The 20,726-nt window shown below is 40.1% G+C and overlaps 1 protein-coding gene across 1 annotated transcript; it reads right to left on the reverse strand.

The window, feature by feature from the left end:
• Window positions 1-1,901: 1,901 nt before the first annotated feature.
• GATAD1 (GATA zinc finger domain containing 1) lies at window positions 1,902-11,641 on the reverse strand. The gene is made up of 5 exons (XM_051963111.1): window positions 11,262-11,641; window positions 10,989-11,114; window positions 8,586-8,645; window positions 6,608-6,791; window positions 1,902-5,863 (listed from the first exon to the last, which is right to left on the reverse strand). Exons 1-5 carry the CDS (start codon window positions 11,586-11,588, stop codon window positions 5,673-5,675), a joined length of 888 nt encoding a protein of 295 aa, XP_051819071.1. The 5' UTR covers window positions 11,589-11,641; the 3' UTR covers window positions 1,902-5,672.
• Window positions 11,642-20,726: the final 9,085 nt, after the last annotated feature.

The following is a 20,726-nucleotide window of genomic DNA, read 5'->3' on the forward strand; positions in this document are numbered from 1 at the left end:
TGTGGATTAGTTTTAAATCTAAAATGAAAGTCTGATGATCTACTAAGCCTTTTTGAAACTCAAGATTAGTCTCTTGCTATTTTGACTATACTTTCTTTTTTTAATACAAAATGTATTCCCACATTCCTACGCTGAAGGAAAAAAGCAAGAAAAATAAAGTGAAAAATACTGTGCTTCCATCTGCACTCAGAGTTCATCAGTTCTCTCTCTGGAGGGAGACAGCATTTTTCATCATGGAGTTTACATTCTACCAGGGGAAGACAAGTCATATAGGGAAGGGAGGGTATGCTTTAGAAATAATGGCCAAGAAGTAACATGGAGATTAAGCTAACAGCCTGGAGACAACAGGTACTTCTTGTGGGAGGCAGTGTGGTCCCAGTTTCTCCTTCCCTCCTTCCTCGACTGAGTTGTTCCTTGCTTCTTTGCTGAGAAAATTGAAGCTATTTGAGCCTTCTCTCACTCTCATCAAATCCCCTTGTTGTCACCCTCTTTCACCCAGTCTGTGGCAAAGAAGTGACCCTTCCCTTTGCCAAGGCCAGTCCCTTCACATGAACTTGCTTTCCATACTTTTCAGTCTCCTCCAGCAGAGTGAATCCTCGAACCATCCCTACTTATTCTGATCAGCAGCAGCTTGTCTGTGCCTTCAAACACACTCATTTCTCATGCTTAAAAGTCTTCACTAGACCTCACCATCCCCCTAGTTATTGCCCTTTCTCAGCCAGACTCCTTGAGAACAGACTACACTCTTAGCCTGCTCTTCCTCTGCAGACTGGCTTCCAGCCACTCCATTAGTGACCAGCCATCTCTTAACTGCCCAATCTGGTGGTCTCCTCTTGGTCCTCATCCTTTTCTACTTCTCTGCCAAACTGACACTGTGTCTGCCCCCTCCTCCTGGATGCCCTCCTCTCTGGGTTTTGTGACCCATTCTCTACCTGTGTCTGGCGCCTTCTTAGAAGCTTCCTTTGCAGCTTTATCATCCAGATGACAGCAGGTATGGGTGTTCTCAACATTCTGTTCTGTGTCCTGCTCTTAGGGCTCATCAGCAATCTGGAATTCAGTTATTACCTCTAAGCAGATGACTGAGATACAGGGGTGATAGCATCTATCTCCTGGGGTTGTTTTCTGTAAAATAACACATACAGTGCTTGGCAAGTCTCCAAAGAGCTGTATAATTATGGAGCTGCTGGGAACTCAATGCATCCAAACTGAAGTCACCTTTCCCCATACCTGCCCCTCTTGCAAAGATCCCCATGGTCTGTAACTTCAGCATTATTCTGGATTCTTCCCTCTCTCTCATCCTATGTGAGGTGCCAGATCTTGCTTTCATCTCCACACTATTCTCTGAACCCAACCCTCCTCTACCTTTATCACCTAGATCATCCCAACAGCTTCCTAATTGGTGTCCCTGCCCCAAGTCTCTTAAAATATTAGACAATACACACACTCCAGTATGGTTCTGGCCCCCAGAGCTTTCTGCACCCTCTAAAATACAAGTTCCTCTGAGTTGACTTGTTAGGGTCTGTGCCAGTTGGCCCCAGGCTCTTTCCAAACTCACTAGACATCATTCTCCCTCTCTCGGTTGCAGTCCAGCCACACTGGCATCTCTGCTTCTTACCACAACATTGTGCAGTGGTGACCTCTCATGTCTGGGATGCTCCCTCTCCTTAATATTGAAAGATCAACCCCCAAATTCTGCCTTCCAAGACCCTCATTTTCTCCCCCTGCACTTTCTGGTTACCTTGTTTACTACTACCATGCTTTCTTCAAGCCCAGATCAGTCCTTAAGAGCCCAGGGCATAATGCCTTTCTGTCCCTGCCCCTCCCAGCATTTTAGCTTTTTTTTTTTAGGATGGGCTGTTTCCCATCACTATCAGGACAACTCCTTGAGAAGGGACTACTCATTTTTTTTAATTAATTTTTTTATTGATATGTCTTTTTATTTACAAGATATATGCATGGGTAATTTTTTTCAGCATTGACAATTGCCAAACCTTTTGTTCCAATGTTTCCCTTCCTTCCCCCCATCCCCATCCCCAGATAACAGATAGACCAATACATGTTGAATATGTTAAAGTATATGTTAAATACAATATATGTATACATGTCCATAGTTATTTTGCTGCACAAGAAGAATTGGACTTTGAAATAACGTACAATTAACCTGTGAAGGAAATAAAAAATGCAAGTGGACAAAAATGCTATGTAGTGGTTCACAGTCATTTCCCAGAGTTCTTATGCTGGGTGTAGCTGGTTCTATTCATTATTGAACAAATGAAACTGATTTGAAGTATATAATGATCTCCTGGTCCTGCTCATTTCACTCATCATCAGTTCATGTAAGTCTCTCCAGGCCTTTCTGAAATCATCCTGTTGGTCATTTCTTACAGAACAATAATATTCCATAACATTCATATACCACAATTTATTCAGCCATTCTCCAACTGATGGGCATCCACTCACTTTCCAGTCTCTGGCCACTATACAAAGAGGGCTGCCACAAACATTTTGGCACATACAGGTCCCTTTCCCTTCTTTAGTATCTCTTTGGGGTATAAGCCCAGTAGAAACACTGCTGGATCAAAGGGTATGTACAGTTTGATAACTTTTTCAGAATAGTTCCAAATTGTTCTCCAGAATGGCTGGATGTGTTCACAAGTCCACCAACAACATATCATTGTCCCAGTTTTCCCACATCCCTTCCAACGTTCAGCATTATCTTTCCCTGTCATTCTAGCCAATTTGACAGGTATGTAATCTCAAAAGTTGTCTTAATTTGCATTTTTCTGATTAATAATGACTTGGAGCATCTTTTCATATGGCTAAAAATAATTTTAATTTCTTCATCTGAGAATTGTCTGTTCATATCCTTTGACCACTTATCAATTGGAGAATGGCTTGATTTCTTACAAAAGCTTTTCAATTTGATATAATCAAAATTTTCTATTTTGTGATCAATAATGATCTCTAGTTCTTCTTTGGTCACAAATTCCTTCCTCCTCCACAGGTCTGAGAGGTAAACTATCTTATGTTCTTCTAATTTATTTATAATCTCATTCTTTATGCCTAGATCACGAACCCATTTTGACCTTATCTTGGTATATGGTGTCAAGTGTGAATCAATGCCTAGTTTCTGCCATACTAATTTCCAATTTTCCCAACAGTTTTTGTCAAACAGTGAATTCTTATCCCAAAAGCTGGGGTCTTTGGGTTTTTCAAACACTAGATTATTAAGGTTATTAACTATTTTGTCCTTTGAACCTAATCGATTCCACTGATCAACTGCTCTATTTCTTAGCCAATATCAAATGGTTTTGAAGACCACTGTTTTATAATATAGTTTTGGATCTGGTACAGTTAGGCCACCTTCATTTGATTTTTTTTTCATTAGTTCCCTTGAAAGTCTTGACCTTTTGTTCTTCCAGATGAACTTTGTTATTTTTTCTAGGTCATTAAAAAGTTTTTTGGGAGTCTGATTGGTATAGCGCTAAATAACTAGGTTAGGTTAGGGTGTATTGTCATCTTTATTATATTTGCTCAGCCTATCCAAGAGCATTTAATATTTTTCAACTGGCTAGATCTGACTTAATTTGTGTGGAAGGTGTTTTGTAGTTTTGCTCATATAGTTCCTGACTGTCCCTTGGCAGATAGATTCCCAAATATTTTATACTATCAGCAGTTACTTTAAATGGCATTTCTCTTTGTAACTCTGTTGAATTTTGTTAGTGATCTATAAGAATACTGAAGGCTTATGTGGGTTTATTTTGTATCCTGTAACTTTGCTAAAGGTGTGGATTATTTCTATTAACTTTTTTGCTACTTGTATTTCTATTCTCAACATTCAGTTCAGTGCCTGGCACTTAGTAAGTACTTAATAACTACTTTATCTAGTTACCTATAGTATGTATTTGGTATTAAGCAGTATTTATTTGTATAGGCACTTTTTTTCTTCCCAATATCTCCTTTATATTAGGATTGTTCTATTCTCTGTACCTCCATCTGGTCCCTGACACATAGCAGAGACTTAATACTTTTGTTGTCTGACTGACTGAAATGGCCAGGAAGTGGAATGGGGGCTTGGTTCCCAGTGAAATAAGGTAAAGGCTGAGCTGTGGAGCTGGAGTACCCAGAGGATGGCTCGGGTACATCTGGTAGATGTGAAGAGTATGAAAACCATGGTTGGAGGGCATTTGGCAGAGTTTGGAAGTGAAGGTTCAGAAGTGTGTTGTACTGACTGTGTGAGGATTCAAGTCAGGAAAGACTTAAAAGGAGAGGAATGAGGAACTGCTATTTTGCTCATTTATCAATCTCTGTATTAAAATGTAAATGAAATAAATACAAAGTAGTTTTGAAAAATATATTTTAATCTAAAGGTGGTAAGCATTAGTATATCTCAGTTATTTACATGATATTTACAATGACTCATGACTATTCATGTGGAAGACATAAATAAGAGTGTAAAATACAATGAATTTAAAGAGTCAAGTCCAATCATTCTACCAGATACAAGCCAAAGTGTGTACAGAAAAGGGAAGAAAGAGAGATTAAAATTTGTATATTTTAAAACCAGAGGGATGAAATGTCACTCCCAGCATCTTCTGCTCAACAAGTGGGCAGAGCTAAGGGAAAGGCCCTTGCTGAAGGCAGGCACATGCAGGCCCCCCCTCTGCCAGCTTTATGTCCTGGAGCTGAGCTCTCTTAGCTCTGCTCCCACTAACACATCCATGAGAAATGTTTCTAAGATTCTTTCTTTAAGGGATAATGATTTGGTCATATGGTATGCTGATAGCAGTTAGTTAGTGGGATCTGGTAATGAGTAGCAGTTTTCAACAACTGAGGAGGTAGGGAATGTGATCACTTTTTGAAAATGTATCTCAGTGGGAGAAACTATCAATAACAACTAGCCAACCTTACCATTCCTGTGGCAGGAATATCCAGGGTTGCCTGGAAGCTCAAACTGTGTTGGAAAGCTTTTATAAAAATATCTGGCCTGCCCAGACTACTCGTTCAAAGCCCTTCTACTGTGATTCTACCTACCATATTGGTTTTAGATCATATTTACAATTCATAACACATACTCAATGTATGTATTACTGTATGTATTAGGGGATTTCCTATTTAATCTGTGTAGATTATCTCTGTATTCATTTCATAGAGCATGGCACAATGTTACTATTTTAAATATAACAATGTTTATAGTTTTGTATTTGTTTTTACAACATATTGATCAAACTAAGACTATGCCTGGGATCCAAGATCTGAGCATCAAGTAAGTAATACTTTTGGATGGGAAGCTAGCATTACAATGATGGCAGGAATATATCCTAGGAAAAGCAGAGGTTACCTCCATCAGGAGCCTCTTCCACTGCAGAAGATCCTAGCTCAGCAAAGACAATTATCTTATCCTACTCTATTCTACACCTCTTTAAGATAATTCTTTAAAAAGACTAATTAAAAACGAGTGAAGAAAAAGCTAACTATATCCAATAATATACTATTTGCCTATTTGGTAATAATGAAAAAATTTTAAAAACTATTTGCCTATCTGGTAATAATGAAAGGTTTTTTAAAAGTTATTTCTGCAGCTAGCCAACAATTTCAGTAAGTATACTGACATCTTGTAATGCTGTGCCCAGAGGACGTAGGAAAATTCAGTCTTAAAAAGCCATCCTACACTACAAGTTGTTGGCAACTGTTTCCTTAATGGTTATTGCGGGAGTAGGCCCAACATGAGTCCATATGTACCCTTTCTCTGGTCTAGTGGGGACAGTGGGGAATGGTGAGGATCGAGATTTAAAATATTCTGAAGGTGCATGACAAACAAATTCCAAATATTCCATCTTCCTTGGAAGATCTTCTTCTGGTCCTATAAGCACCAAGGAAAATTACAATTACAAAAAGATGATTATGAGGTCACTCTAAACCAGGGGTCCTCAAACTACGGCCCGCGGGCCAGATGCAGCAGCTGAGGACATTTATCCCCCTCACCCAGGGCTATGAAGTTTCTTTATTTAAAGGCCCACAAAACAGAGTTTTTGTTTTTACTATTGTCCAGCCCTCTAACAGTCTGAGGGACAGTGAACTGGCCCCCTATTTAAAAAATTTGAGGATCCCTGCTCTAAACAAAGTTCCCAGCTCCTAGTTTTACTGCTGTTGCTAAGGAAAAAAGCCAAATATCCCTTCAAAAAGGCATATGAGGGAGCCGGTCTGTGCTATAGAAGAGCAAATTCCCTAGTTCTACATACAATGAAAAAGGACTAAATCCCTCTCACACAAGAAGCAGTTAGTTGAATGAATCTGGGCATTTAAAAAGTGGCATCCTTGGGGCTCTTCCATAGATTGTCCTAAAATTTTTCTCTATTATAAAGTACTTCAGAAAACATAAAGGTGCAGCTTATGTTAGGGGAAGGAAGTTCGTGGATATATGCATTTTAAATACTGTAGCTACTGTGCAACTTAACCATGCAATCCTTAACTCATCAATGGATCACACTTTTGTCATCTATGCACAGCAGGGACACAGCTGTCAGGAGCAATGCCTGCTCACCACCACCTACCTGAACCAAGTGGGGAGGAAGTTTGGTGACCAACTGCCATCTGGCTGACTCACCTATGATGTAAGAGGCCGGGTCAAACTGGTCTTTGGGGCTGGCCGTCGTGGGGAGGAGCCACGTGAGTGCTGCGCTCTTCTCACAGTACTGGTCCTGGATAAAGCCCCTGATTTGAGCATAGTATGTTTTTCCATCTTGTTCATCAACTACAGAAACAACATCTCCAATCTGGTAATACACTCCCTGGAAAGATAAAATGGAGAATCCCATGAAGCTGCTCAATCAGGGAAGATCTGTGGCTATCTGCAAATGTGTGAAGGGCTTGTTGGGAGAGGTGAGCAAAGGCCCCTGTGCTGACTTAAGGACCGATATTCCTGGGTGATGGCTCTGGAAAGGGGGCCCGGGGCAGCTGCTGACACAAGCCCTAGTCATATATGAGATGTACTCAGACCAGTTTTGAGGCTTCTTTTAGCTCAGAGATTACACAGACCTACAAGGCTGCGAAGGTCCCATGTGTTGTCCCCAAACGAGCACTCCAATAGCCAAGACGACACTGTCTTGCACTGCAGACTGTCTTTTCATTTTCAAAGTGCTTTCATGCATTTTACTTAGCGTCATAACTGCACAGTGCAACATCCTAATCCCTGTTTTGGGCAGCTGAAGCAGAAAGCCACTGTTCTAGGGTCAAGTAGTAGTGCAGTATATAGAGCTGCAGTTCAAATCCAGCCTCAGACACTAATTAGCTGTGGTGTGATCCTGAGCAAGTCACTTAGCCTGTCTGCCTCAATTTTCTCATTTCAAAACTGGAGATAATAAAAGTACCTATTTCGCAGGATTATTGTGAGGATTAAATGAGATAATATTCATAAAGGGCCTTAAACATAGCAGCCTCTATATAAGTGCTGGTGATTGCTATTATCATCCCAGGCTCACATAATTTCTTTTTGAATTATTCTGAAATGGTCATCACCTCCTGAGAAAACATGTTCTTCTCACAAATCTAGTGAAAATGTCTTAAAACTCAAACAGAAAACACTTTGGCCAGAAGTTTTATTGGGATCTGTTTACCTTCAATTTGTGTTATTCTATCAATCAACTAACCAGTTTAAAACTAGAGCAACATTATAAAGTCATATTTTAGTGGCTGCTCAAAACACAAAATTAAATTAGTTCTTGGCAGTAGCAGAGAGTCAGTGCACTGAGTTTTTAGTGCTCCAGAAAGGAAAATTTACTATTTTACAATCAGTTAAGTAATATATATTTTCACATCAGGACATAAAATCCATTTGTATTGGAACAACTCTTCAGAAAGATAGAAGTGTAGAAATGTATATAAATGAGATGTACCACTGAAGTGGAACTCAAGTTGAAGATGGGAGCACCCCAGTCCATCGTATAGCAGCTTTCTTTTACTTTGACACTAAGCAAGGCAAACAAGAACATGGTCTGAGGAGGTTCAAATGCACTGAGCTCAGGTCCTGGCCCTGCTATTGACTGGGCAATGCTTTTTTATCTTTAGAAATAAAGCAGATTATAATGAGAATGAGAACAATTTCTTACTCATACATCTTATGAGGGAAAAGCTAGGCGCAAGGCCCTGAAACCTCCCTTTGGGTCTGTTCACTGTCTCTGTTTTTGCAGACGATGCAGCATCCTAACATCTGCAGGAATGTCCTTTGCGCCTCTGGACTTTCATTTGCACTTTCTCTTGCCTACATCTTCTTATCCTTTCATATTATACATGTTCCACACTTTCATTTTTTAAAATGTCTCCAAGAGTTAGCAGTTATTTTCCCATATTTAAATCTTCTCAGAAAACATCTCTGCGGCTCCCCCTTGACATTGGAATTGGGTAAAGGCCCTTAAACTCAATCACCTTTTTAGTGAAGGGAATATTATGTCATGAAGATAACATAAAAGAAAAAAAAAGATTATTCCAGTTTCAAACAGCTTACTATGCAGATCTTGATAATATATCAGTCTTAATAATAGCACATTTAAGATTGAAGCCTTCATATAGAAAGAATTCATGTTTACCTTGTGAAATATTGATTCCGCAGTAATGATGGTAGAAACTGCTTCAGGAGCTTTGATGGGCTAAAAAAAAAAAAAGCAAAATAATCACTGTTTCTTAGAGAGGGACTGTGTACATTTTTTACTCACAGAAACCTAGCACAAGAGTTTGCAAAGTTGGAGTTTTAGTAGAGCTGTATGGTAGAAAAGGAACTTCTCTCCCCAACAAATGCAGATCTTTAACTATTCTGTGTCCTAAAACTAGTCTGGCCTATGGAAAGTATCCTGCCCAAGGCATACAGCCAAGATGGGTCAGAGATGGCATCTGAACTCACAATTTCCTGACTCCAAAATCTTACATCAATCTCCTAATCCTCAAGCACCCATCAAAGATCCAAGAAGAGAATTGTGATGGCCATGCCCTTTCTGCTATAACAATTCTGAATACTGATAGGAGAAGGAAATGGAAGGCAAGAAATCGTAAGAGAACCCATATGCATATTTAAAATACAACATTTTAGATTAAGGGTTTTTGGTTGTTTTTGCTTTAACAGTGTCTGATAAAGAATGAACCCCTTCTGAGAAGAATGTTTTTAAATGCATAAAATACAAAGAATTACAAAGGAGACTAATTACATTGAAATAGTTATCAAAAGTTCATGGACTTCTTTAAGAGTGAGGTATTATCTCCATTTTACAGATGAGGAAACTGGAGCAGGTAGAGATTAAGAGACTTGACCACACAACTACTAAATATCTAATCCACATTTGAACTCAAGTCTTACTGAATCTAGGCCCACTAGGCACAATGTACTGGGATGCCTCTCAGCTGGTCTTTGGGGCTTTACCTGGGTATTATTCTTTTTGTTGCTGAGACAAGTTGTTAATAAGTAAATTGTTTTATTATATTTTTTAAGGAAAAAGACATTATTCATTAGTACTCCAAGTAAAAGATGACATAAAAGGACAAAAACCAAGTAAAATACTTTTCCATATGATCTACATTTTGCAACTCCTTGACACAACAAAGCAAATTCTAGTCAACTGTCAAGACAAAGATGAAGTTTAATCAACTTTAACTCAGAGAAACAAGACAGATTTTTCATAACTTGATTAACAAGCCACCATCCAGTCTATGACTTCCACTAAAATGGAAGAAGAGTTTGGAATTACTTTTGTTTCTAACTACTAACATACTATAGAAGATTTCATTGATTTAGACTTCAAAAATTTGGAACAGGCCTCGACTTTCACTCTGTTGGGGGCACAGAGAGGAAAGGGAGTATATGTCTCATATAACGTCTATAGAAAGCACTCAGTCAAGAAATCAGGCTGTGTTAGTGGGGCTACTATGAAGGCTTTGCTTCATTTTGTCTGTGATAGTAGTAGAAGTAGCAGCACCAGACAGAATGATCATTTAAACTCTTTCAGCCTCTGTTTGCTCTTCTGTAAAATGGGAATAATAATAGCAACTCCCTCCCATGATGGTTGTGAGGATGAGATGAGATATTTATGAAGCACTTAGCATAGTGCTTGGCATAATATGTAAAATATTATTTTTATTACTATATGGTGTGTATAGTATACACACACACACATATATAAAATATTTATGTGACTATGTGTTATCTACAGGTACTTATACATATACCAAGACATATATATTACACACATACACATACATACATGTATACAAACACATACAAATACATGTATTTGTGTATACATGTATACCTATACACACATGCATACCGTGTCTGTATACACACATGAGAACTGTGGACACATGCCCACACAACAAATACATGTGTACACCACACATGCAATATACACGTTATAGACACACACATATAATAAATACAGGGACACGCTTGTATATACCAGCATATACGCATGTAATGTACATGTTAGAGACAACAGACAAGAACATATAATGGATACATGGTTGTGCTTATATATGCATGTAGATATCACACACACAATATGCATGCTATGGATACAGAAGATATACATATATAGTAGAAACATGGATATGCTTATATATACCTGTATACACACGTGCATTATGTTACAGACACACAAAAGGTATACATATTTAACAGATACATGGACATGATTACACATACACGTATATCACAAAAACACAAGACATTGTGAAGAGAATGATGTTCATACTGATCAATGTGACGTAATGAATAGAATGATTAGTATTCTAATTTATGTAGTAGTATGCTCGTTACCATATTCATTACATACCTATCGATCTTCCCGCCTGAATCAGAACTACACACATGCATACTCAGACCCATGCCCGGACACTCAGACCCGCTCGCAGACAGATCCACAATACACACACGTGCAAGCCCTTCGCCCTTCCCCCCACAGCCCGCCCCCTCCCCTCCTCCCCAGCATGGCGGCCTCACTCACGTTCTTCAGTTTGAAGATGTGCCGGCGGCCCTTGCCCTTAGTGGACACTTTCTTCTCGGCCGCCGGGGCCGACTTGTACTTGGTGTTTCGGAGGCGCGCCGAGCGCCGGTGGATCTCCTGTTTGCTCTGCCGCGGACACATCAAGGAGCCGGCGCGAGCGGCCGCCGTTAGCGGGCGGGGGCCCGGCGCCAGGACGCGCCTCGGACCGGTCGCTCCGCCCCAGGCCCCGCCCCCAGGCCCACGTCCCGCCCCAGGCCCCGCCCCGCCTCTCACCTGCTTGCCGCCCCCGCTGCCCCCGCCGCCGCCGCCGTTACTCTGCTGTAAGGCCGCCGCCGAGGAGCCGGCGAAGCCCGAGCCCGGCCCGCCGTGCCCGCCGCCGGGCGCGCCCCCGCCGCCCGCCGTGCCCGCCCCCGCGCCGGGCGCGCCCCCGCCGCCCGCCGTGCCCGCGGCCCCGCCCGCCGCGCCCGCGCCCGCGTTCCCGGAGGCCCCGCCGCGGCCCGTGCAGTGGTTGCAGAGGATCTCCCCCTGCGCGCCCTTCTTCCACATGGACGACGACGTGGTCCGGCACACGCTGCACGTGGGCTTCAGGCCCAGCGGCATGGCGGCCGGCGGCGCGGGCGGCCCCCGGGGCCTCAGCGACACGGGAATCGCGACCGTGGGGCCGACGCGCCCGCCGCCGCCGCCACCGCTGTCCCCTCCACCGCCGCCCCGCGCGGCCGGCCGGGAGGAAGCGGGAAGGAGCCGAGGTTCCCGGGCGGGCCGGCGTTCCGGGGAGGCGGCGGCGGCGGGCGGGGGCCCCCTGCCGGCCGGAAGACTCACTCGGCCGCTGCGCCTCTTCTTGCCAGGCCCGACCTCTTTGCTCTCGGAGACCAAATGCTACGGGGAGCGAGGAGCTGGTAGGTCCCAGCCGGGCCTGCCGCGGGACGAGGCTTCCTCCTGGGCTCCTCCTCCTTCACGGAGGGAGCCCTTTCCGTAGGGGGCCCCTTGCACGATGCCGCGCCACGTTGCGGGCCTCAGGTTACTGCCCCGGGACCCGCTCAGGTTCCTCAAAAGGTTCTTGCAGCTGTGAGCTAGTTATTGTTATCGTTTCCTAATCCGGTGACCTTTACAAAACTCGGTCAATCCAGGAGCGTATATTTACTAAGTATCTGATCTACATAGGCCACCCGGCTAGGTTCTGGCAATAGGAATGTAATAAACGAAACCTTCCCTTATACACACACGGAAGATACTAAGTATTTAAATACAAGGTAGTTGGGAGGGAGGGCTCGAGAAGCTCGTAGGGAGGCTCAGGAAAGGCTTCGTGGAGAAAGGGGTGCTTCAAGCGGGCGTCTTGGAGAATTTTTTTTGAAGTTGAGTGAGGAGGGATAGCAATGGAAAATGGCCAAAGCGTGAGAGATGTGGGAGGGACAGACTTCTGTCTGTTTAGCAGGAGTGCAAAGAGAGGGGTTAGGACCAATGAGACTGGAGCTGTAGTGTGTATGAAAGGCCTTTAAAAAACTCCTTAGAGGAGTTCACATTTGATCCTACAAGTCACTGGAATTTACTAATTGAGTGGTCTGTTGGGATAACCCACGTGATAAAGACCTAAATTAAGGGGATAGCTGTATGCATAGAGAAAATGAGATGTATGCGGCAGAGGCGATTTAAGTTCAGAATCATACTGAGGTTACGAACCAGGATAACTGGAAGAATGGTGTGACTTCTACAGAAATAAGGAAGCTTGCAAGAGAAGTGTATTTGGAGAAAGAAAATCTGTTCTGAACATGTTGAGTCTAATGTGTCTCTGGGGTGTCCAGTTTGAAACGCCCAATAAGCAACTGATGATGTGAAAATGAAGAACAGGAGAGAGACTTGTACTAAATATATAGGCCTGTTATTGGCAGAGAGATGATTGTTAAACATTAATGAGTTCCCCAAGAGAGTGAATGGAGACAAATTGGAGAAGAGTCTTAGGGATGCCACATTTATGACTGGATGATAAGAAGAACCAGGAGCTGATGGTATCACAAAAACAGTTATCTCTGCTTCTGTTTTCTGCTTCCAGGAAGAAATGTTCAATAATGACAAATACAGTTGTTATTGTTTTTTGTCCTTTGTTCTCAAAAACAATCATGACATCAGGGAGGTGATGCTGTAATATGCAAAGGAATTGTATTTAAGTGAGGGAGAGTTGGTCAAGGTCACCCATGTATGCCGTTTTGTCATTTCTATTTGTCTCAAAGACTTTTGGTGAGGGGGAAGCAGTAGGTGTGAATACACTGGGAATTGAACTCACAACCCTGTGCATAGGTGGCCCAGGCCATACATAGCATTTTCTCACAGGAAGCAGCTTGTTAAGAATCACACTGCTCACTTCCATATGTGACGAAGGAGCTAGAAAAGGTGCTCTAAAAATTGCTTACCCATCCCTGGCCTGGTTACTGAAGCTAGCAGGGATCCTACTCTGTCGTCAATACACTAAAAAATGTAAAGTTCAAGAAACAATCCCAAATGTTCATAAGGACTATTTGTGTTCCACCTGTGTCCAAATACTCTGATCTTGTATTGGTCTGATTAGCCATAATCAGACACACTGTAACAGGGCTTTTTTTTTTTTTTAAGCTTTTTATTTTCAAAACATATGCATGGATAATTTTTCAACACTGACCCTTGCCTTGTGTTTCAGATTTTCTTTCTCCCCACCCCTTCTTCCCTAGATGGCAAGCAATCCAATATATGTTATACATGTTAAAATATATGTTAAATCCAATTTGTGTAAACATTTATACAATTCTCTTTTGTACAAGAAAAATCAGATCAAAAAGGAAAGAAAATGAATAAGAAAACAAGTGAACAACATCAAAAAGAGTGAAAAGTTATGTTGTAATCCACATTCAATTCCCACAGTTCTCTCTCTGGGTGTAGATGACTTTCTTCATCACAAGATCATTGGAACTGGCATCAGTCATCTCATTGTTGGAAAGAGTCATATTCATCAGAATTGATTGACATAATATTGATGTTACCATGTACAATTATCTCCTGGTTCATTCATTCTCCTCAGTTCATGTAAGTTATAAGATCCCAGGGGTTTTCATTAGACACAAGTTTATGCTTCCAAACAAACTTTGTGTGGGTGTATGAACAACAGCTAAATCACAAGAACCATGCTGGATGTTCAAGATGACTATCTTGAATGTGTCTTAAGTAGCCACAAAGAAGATAGGAATGTTGTTTTAGATGACTTCTTGTCTTCTTGCCCTTAATTTCCCTTTTTTCTAGGTACCATTCAGCCATCTTCATCTCACTTTATGATTACTGGACTCACCAGTTACTTCTGAATTTCATGGGATTGGGAAATGGGAGATAGGCAGGTGAAGTATATCAAAGATAAGAGAAAAGACTGAAAGATCAGAGGTTTTTAAACTTGGGGTTCTTGTACTTGTTTTTTTTTGTTGTTGTTGTTGTTGTTTGTTTTGTTTTAATTTTGATAACTACAATGTAACTGATTTCCTTTGTAACCACATGTATTTTATCTTTTGCATTTTAAAATACTGTTTTGGAAGAGGAGTCCAAATGGCCAAAGGGAGTTTGTGACATAAAAAGATTAAAAATCCTTGGTCTAGATCAAGATTGTAAACTCACTTAGGATAGGGAATGCCTTTTACCTCCTTTTGTATCCCTAGTACTTAGCATAGGGTCTGCTACATAATAGATACTTATTAAACATTAATTTATTGATCAATAAACCCCATAGTCCAATCCAAGGTCAGTTCATGAATTGTTAACTAGAACATAAGTGACCTTTTTTTCCAAATGCCTACTGTGCCAAAACCAATAAGTTGTCCTATGATTCTCCATGAAAAGTCTTTCTGTTTGTGATTTCATCAAGAACAGGTCATCACAGACTAACCTGATTTCTTTTTGACAGGGATGTGAGATTGATAGATCAGAAGTTTACCTACTTGTTAGCAAAACATTTGATAAAGATTTTCATGACTTTCTTATGGACAAAATGGAAAGATATGGACTAGATGATAATACATATATAGGAATTAGTTGAGTATTCCGAACTGGTTTGATGTCATCTTGGAAGGAAGTCTCCAGTAAGGTACCTGGGGGTTTTATGTTTGGCCCAAGGCTTCTTATCCATAAACATATACTTAATATAAATATTAAACTTTCAAATGATAGAAAGGTGCAGAGGCTACCACACTAGAAGTCATAGTGAAGATTCAAAAAGATCTTGGCAGGCAACAAATTGAACCAACTCAAAACAATGAAATAAAGATAAGGGACAACCAGGTGGCAGGCCTGAAGTTAGGAAGACATGAGTTCAAATGGGGTTGTACATACTTACTGGCTAGAAGACCCGGGCAAGTCACTTAACCCTGTTTGCCTGAGTCTCCTCATCTGTAAAATAATCTGGAAAAGCTCAAATACAGTCAGACATGCCTTAAAAATAATCAAACATAAAGGCCTCATTTCCAAAATATATAGAGAATTGACTCAAATGTATAAGAAATCAAGCCATTCTCCAATTGATAAATGGTCAAAGGATATGAACAGACAATTTTCAGATGATGAAATTGAAACTATTACGACACATATGAAAAAGTGTTCCAAATCACTATTGATCAGAGAAATGCAAATTAAGATACCTGAGATACCACTACACACCTGTCAGATTGGCTAAGATGACAGGAAAAAATAATGATGAATGTTGGAGGGGATGCGGGAAAACAGGGACACTGATGCATTGTTGGTGGAATTGTGAACCAATCCAACCATGCTGGAGAACAATCTGGAATTATGCTGAAAAAGTTATACCCTTTGATCCAGCAGTGCTACTACTGGGCCTATATCCCAAAGAAATACTAAAGAAGGGAAAGGAACCTGTACGTTCCAAAATGTTTGTGGCAGCCCTGTTTGTAGTGGCTAGAAACTGGAAATTGAATGGATGCCCATCAATTGGAGAATGGCTGGGTAAATTGTAGTATATGAATGTTATGGAATATTATGGTTCTGTAAGAAATGACCAGCAGGATGAGTACGGAGAGGCTTGGAGAGACTTACCTGAACTGATGCTAAGTGAAATGAGCAGAACCAGGAGATGATTATATACATCAACAACGATACTGTATGAAGATGTATTCTGATGGAAGTGGATTTCGTTGACAAAGAGACCTAACTCAGTTTCAATTGATCAATGATGGACAGAAGCAGCTACACCCAAAGAAAGAACACTGGGAAATGAAAAAAAAATTAAATAAATAAACATTTTTGTATTTAAAACTATGTTCTATATCCTACTTTTTAATTTAATGTTATTTAACTATGTTGATAAATAGTTGTTTTTGTAGGAAAGGAAAAGCAATCTGAAATCTGTCTCATACCAACTGTGGTAATAGTGTGGGAAGAAACTACTATCTTAAGTGGTTATACCTTATAGTATGCATACTCTGTAATATATATACAGTATACAAACTGTATACAGTATATACATTGTATACACACAATATGTAGTATACAAAACTATATAATATACACACAGTATACAAACTATATAGTATACATACTGTATACCGTATACACATAGCATATATATAGTATACAAACTATATACAATATACATGCAGTATACAAACTACAGCATGCACACAGTATATAAACTGTATACAGCATACAAACTATACAGTATATACACAGTATACAAACTATATATAGTATATACAGAATATTCAGTGTGTGTTGGTGGTTTTCCTCAAGGCAAGTGACTTAACCTTACAGTTTTAAGCCTCTTTGGTATCCCTGGTGGCAAGGAGCTACTTTATTTTATCTCAATGGTTTACTCAGTTATTGGAAGAAGAATTTAGGTCAGGGGTCCTCAAACTATGGCCCGCAGGCCAGATGGGGCAGTTGAGGACGATTATCACCCTCGCCCTAAAGAGTTTATTTAAAGGTCCACAAAAGGAAAGTTTTGTTTTTACTATTGTCCAGCCCTCCAACAGTCTGAGGAACAGAGAACTGACCCCCTATTTAAAAAGCTTGAGGACCCCTGATTTAGGTAGCAAGGGGAGAAATTTAAAGGGGAAGAAGAGGAGAGAGAAGGCTATTTTCTTGCTCTTTTCCTCCTTTGTGGGAGTTTTCCTTGTCTTTCCATCTTAATGACAAAAGCTAAAGATGTTTACATTCATGTAGTATGTGTCTGTGCTGCTGAAAGTATGAACCTCACTCCAAGCCAGGCAGTGGTGTGGCCACTTGGTTGGATCTTTGAAATAATGATGTTGGAATCAATTTTTATTAAGTAGCTACCAAGTGACCTGTAGGCACTGTGATTAGAAGGAGACAATCCCTATTCTCTGGGAATTTGTATTCTTGCATACTTATTTCATAGCTATATAGGCAAGGTAAGGTAAGTCTGAGGTAAATTATTTTAAATCTGTGATCGCATGTGCTTCACCTTGAGTAAATATTGATCCAGCCCACATTGACATGATTATGAATCCTTTAGGGGATTCTAATGTGACATATGATTTGCAAAGAGGGTGTGATCTAAGTGACTCCTATTTTATATATTGGGGTCTGATTTTTCCCTCATGTGGCTGGGATAGTGGCTCTTTATATTATCTTTGGTTTGGCTTCCTCACCACCTGAGACATAAAAGGTCCAGCCCTGGCATGAGTTGGTATCAGTATGCTGGTATGAGTTGAGCATAATTCCCATTGCCCTGAGGAAGCAATACTGACCCAGCATGCTAGTTGTAGTGGTCAGTGCAGAGATGGAGAAGAGTTAGCTGAGTATCTTTATAATTTTAGCAATTACATCTTTTTAATCTTTTGTTACTAGTAAGCTGGTGGTGATGGTTTTAAATTTCATTTTATACTTCACTTGCATTTTGACTCCCTTCCTGAATCACTGGACTGGATTGAGTTATGCTTAACCCAGAAGACTTCCAGTACTTAATAAGTCTCATGAAATTGAGATGCCACTGGGGAGCCCTCAGTGGAGGAGCCTATGGGTCCCTCTCCTGGAGTGAACTCTGCGTGGAATACAACAAACTGAGGCAAGGAGAGGGGGTAAGGAGGAAGATTCTCATGCTAGGCTTGATGGTTTAATTCGAGGCCAAGTCAACCAAATTTAAGGGGAGCTAGGTGGCTCAGTGAATAGAGTGCCAGGTCTGGAGTCAGAAAGACATCTTTTGGGGTTCAAATCACTAGCTACTTGGCTCTAGGCAAGTCACTTAACCCAATTTGCCTCAGTTTCCTCTATAAAAGAAGCTAGAGAAGGAAATGGCAAATCAGCCAGTATCTTTGCCAAGAAAATCTTAAATGGGGTCACAAAGGCTCAAACACAACTGAGATGACAGAGCAACACTCCATTTTATTTGTCTATCACACTGTCAAGTTCAGTAGGTAGGTTCTTTTTTCACTCTTGGGGAGGCCATACCTGACCTCCTTCCAACTGTCTCCCAACTGTCATTTCAAGAAGTTTGTGGCTGAAGCTTCCATTTGTCATCTCTAATTTCCTGGACTCCTCTTGACAGGATCAGGAATATTCTCTGCAGATCCAAGAAAAAGTCAGTCGTCCTTGTGATTAAGGCATGAGCCCCTTATGGTTTTACTCAATAGAATTCAACTCATTTCCTTCTTTATTGTACTAAATTGAAAGAGATTTGTGTAGGAGTCCAGCTCCAGTGAATAGCATGAGTGTGACAATGAAAATACACGAGCCGGGTGACATTTGTCTAAGCAGTTCATTTATTGATCTGAGAGCCAGAGTTTATATACTCTTCAAGCTGGTGTTACATTAACACCAGAATTAAGCTAGTGTTGCATTAACACCAACTGTCTCCAGATGGCACTGTGTACTTTCTAGGATTAATGCATATACCATACTTGGATAGTTTAGTCTGGCATTAACTTTAAACAGTAAGTAACAGTAACAATAACAGAGTCATAACAAGCAGTAACAATGTACCTGTCATAACAGAGTAGTAAATAGTATATGGTTCATGATGCTTTGTTCCTGCTACATGCATTCTTCACCAAGATTATCCTAAATTTATCTTGATCCTATCTTTCATTCATTGTTTCAGGAGATGGTGAGCCAATCCTTTGAGCTGCACACCCTCACGAGAGGGTCTCAAGTAATAACCTGGACCGAACTCTTCTTCTACACAAACTTATTCAATCCTGGCTCTCTGCAGATTTGCTTTTTTTCTGGTTATTTTCTAGCAAACACAAAGCCCTTAAATTGTTATCTGATTAGTATTTATTTTTCTTTGAATATATGGCAAACTTCCCAGTTTTAGCAAAAGAGATAGTTCTACTCTCCACAACATGAAAGAGAAAAGATTAGCATTATTAATTATTAATTATATTAATATTAATAGACTTTGAATATTGTGCATTAACTTGATCAGTGCTATAGCAGAAAGAGTTCTGGCTATCAAGCCAAGAAGCCCTAGGTTCAAATCCCACTTGGAATTTGATGCCTCTTGAGCAAGTTGCTGAATCTTCAGTCAAGTAAAAGATGAGAGAATTGAATTTTTAAAATTCTGCAGTTCCTTGTATTCTAGTTCTATGATCCTTCAACCTCATAAACAAGTTAGGAAGATTCTGTTTTCATGAATTTTTAAGAAAGCTTTAGATCATGTAGATAATGTACAGATACATTAATGCTATACAGAGTAAAGAAAGAAGCTCTGGCCTGAAAAGTTCACCTTGGAGTTCTAAATTAGGCTTTTCCTTTAGGGAGAACTTGTCCAAGGTAGCTTAGTTGAAATAGCATTGGTATGGAAGCACCATGTTGGATATGATGGCAAATAGCTACATAATTAAGGCCTAAACATTTTTACAGGTAAATGCACTGATTTTTTTTTTTTAAGTAGAGATAATTTTGAATAAATATAATTTGCTTTGTTCTAATCATTGTTGTTAGGTTTTAAAACTTTTTAAGTTGGCTTGAAAATCTAGGATAATTTTTTTTTTTAATCTAGGATGAGATTTAAAAAGGAGATACATAAATTATTCTGACCATCTCCTCTACACACATGAATCAATAAATATTTGTAAGAATGAGAAGGCCTAGAGGGCTCTCAGTGAAGACTACACTAATGAGATCACATGCATCGAGTTATCCAAGTATGTTTAACAGTAACATACATGGGTAACATGGAATGGATCAGTCCTTATCTTGCATTAAAAATTAGAAGGAAAAACAGATCACCAAGGGAAAAAAATCTTTGTAATAAATTCCTCTGGTAAGGATCTTATTTCCAAGATATAAAAACAACTGGTTCACATTTCTACCTTCAGATTAAATTTTATCCTCATCATGTATCTGTCATTATCAGGTATGTTAAGATCATCTACAGTTTTTCAAGTATATTACATTATTATAATTTATTTCTAATTTATTACATGTCCAGAGGTCTGGCAAGTTGTCTCCCTCATTAGAACATTGAGAGATCCTTGTGGTCAGGGACTGTATTTATATTTATTTGTAATCCCAGTGATTAGTATAGTACTTAGTGCATAGTAGGTGCTTAATAAATGTTTAATGACTTTGAGAGACCCTGTGACATTATAGATAGAATTCCTGGATGAAGTCTGGATTCAAATCCCTTTGACCATTTTTATCTGCATGATTCTAGACAATTCATGGGCTTAAGTTTAAAATCCACTGATTTTAAGCATCTAGAGCCAGAACAAACTTCCAAGTCCAGCCCCGAGTTAAATGATTTGCCCAGCT

The sequence above is a fragment of the Antechinus flavipes genome, chromosome 5 (assembly GCF_016432865.1).
Source record: "Antechinus flavipes isolate AdamAnt ecotype Samford, QLD, Australia chromosome 5, AdamAnt_v2, whole genome shotgun sequence".
Taxonomy (NCBI): Eukaryota; Metazoa; Chordata; class Mammalia; order Dasyuromorphia; family Dasyuridae; genus Antechinus; species Antechinus flavipes.

Excerpts from the sequence above, each read along its gene's own strand:
- GATAD1 (XM_051963111.1), bottom strand. The coding sequence starts at position 11,588 with ATGCCGCTGGGCCTGAAGCCCACGTGCAGCGTGTGCCGGACCACGTCG. Across the intron at positions 8,646-10,988 it reads ACATCTTCAAACTGAAGAAC|CCCATCAAAGCTCCTGAAGC; the intron begins GTGAGTGAGGCC and ends TTTTTTTTTTAG. Across the intron at positions 5,864-6,607 it reads CCCGGCCTCTTACATCATAG|GACCAGAAGAAGATCTTCCA; the intron begins GTGAGTCAGCCA and ends TGGTGCTTATAG.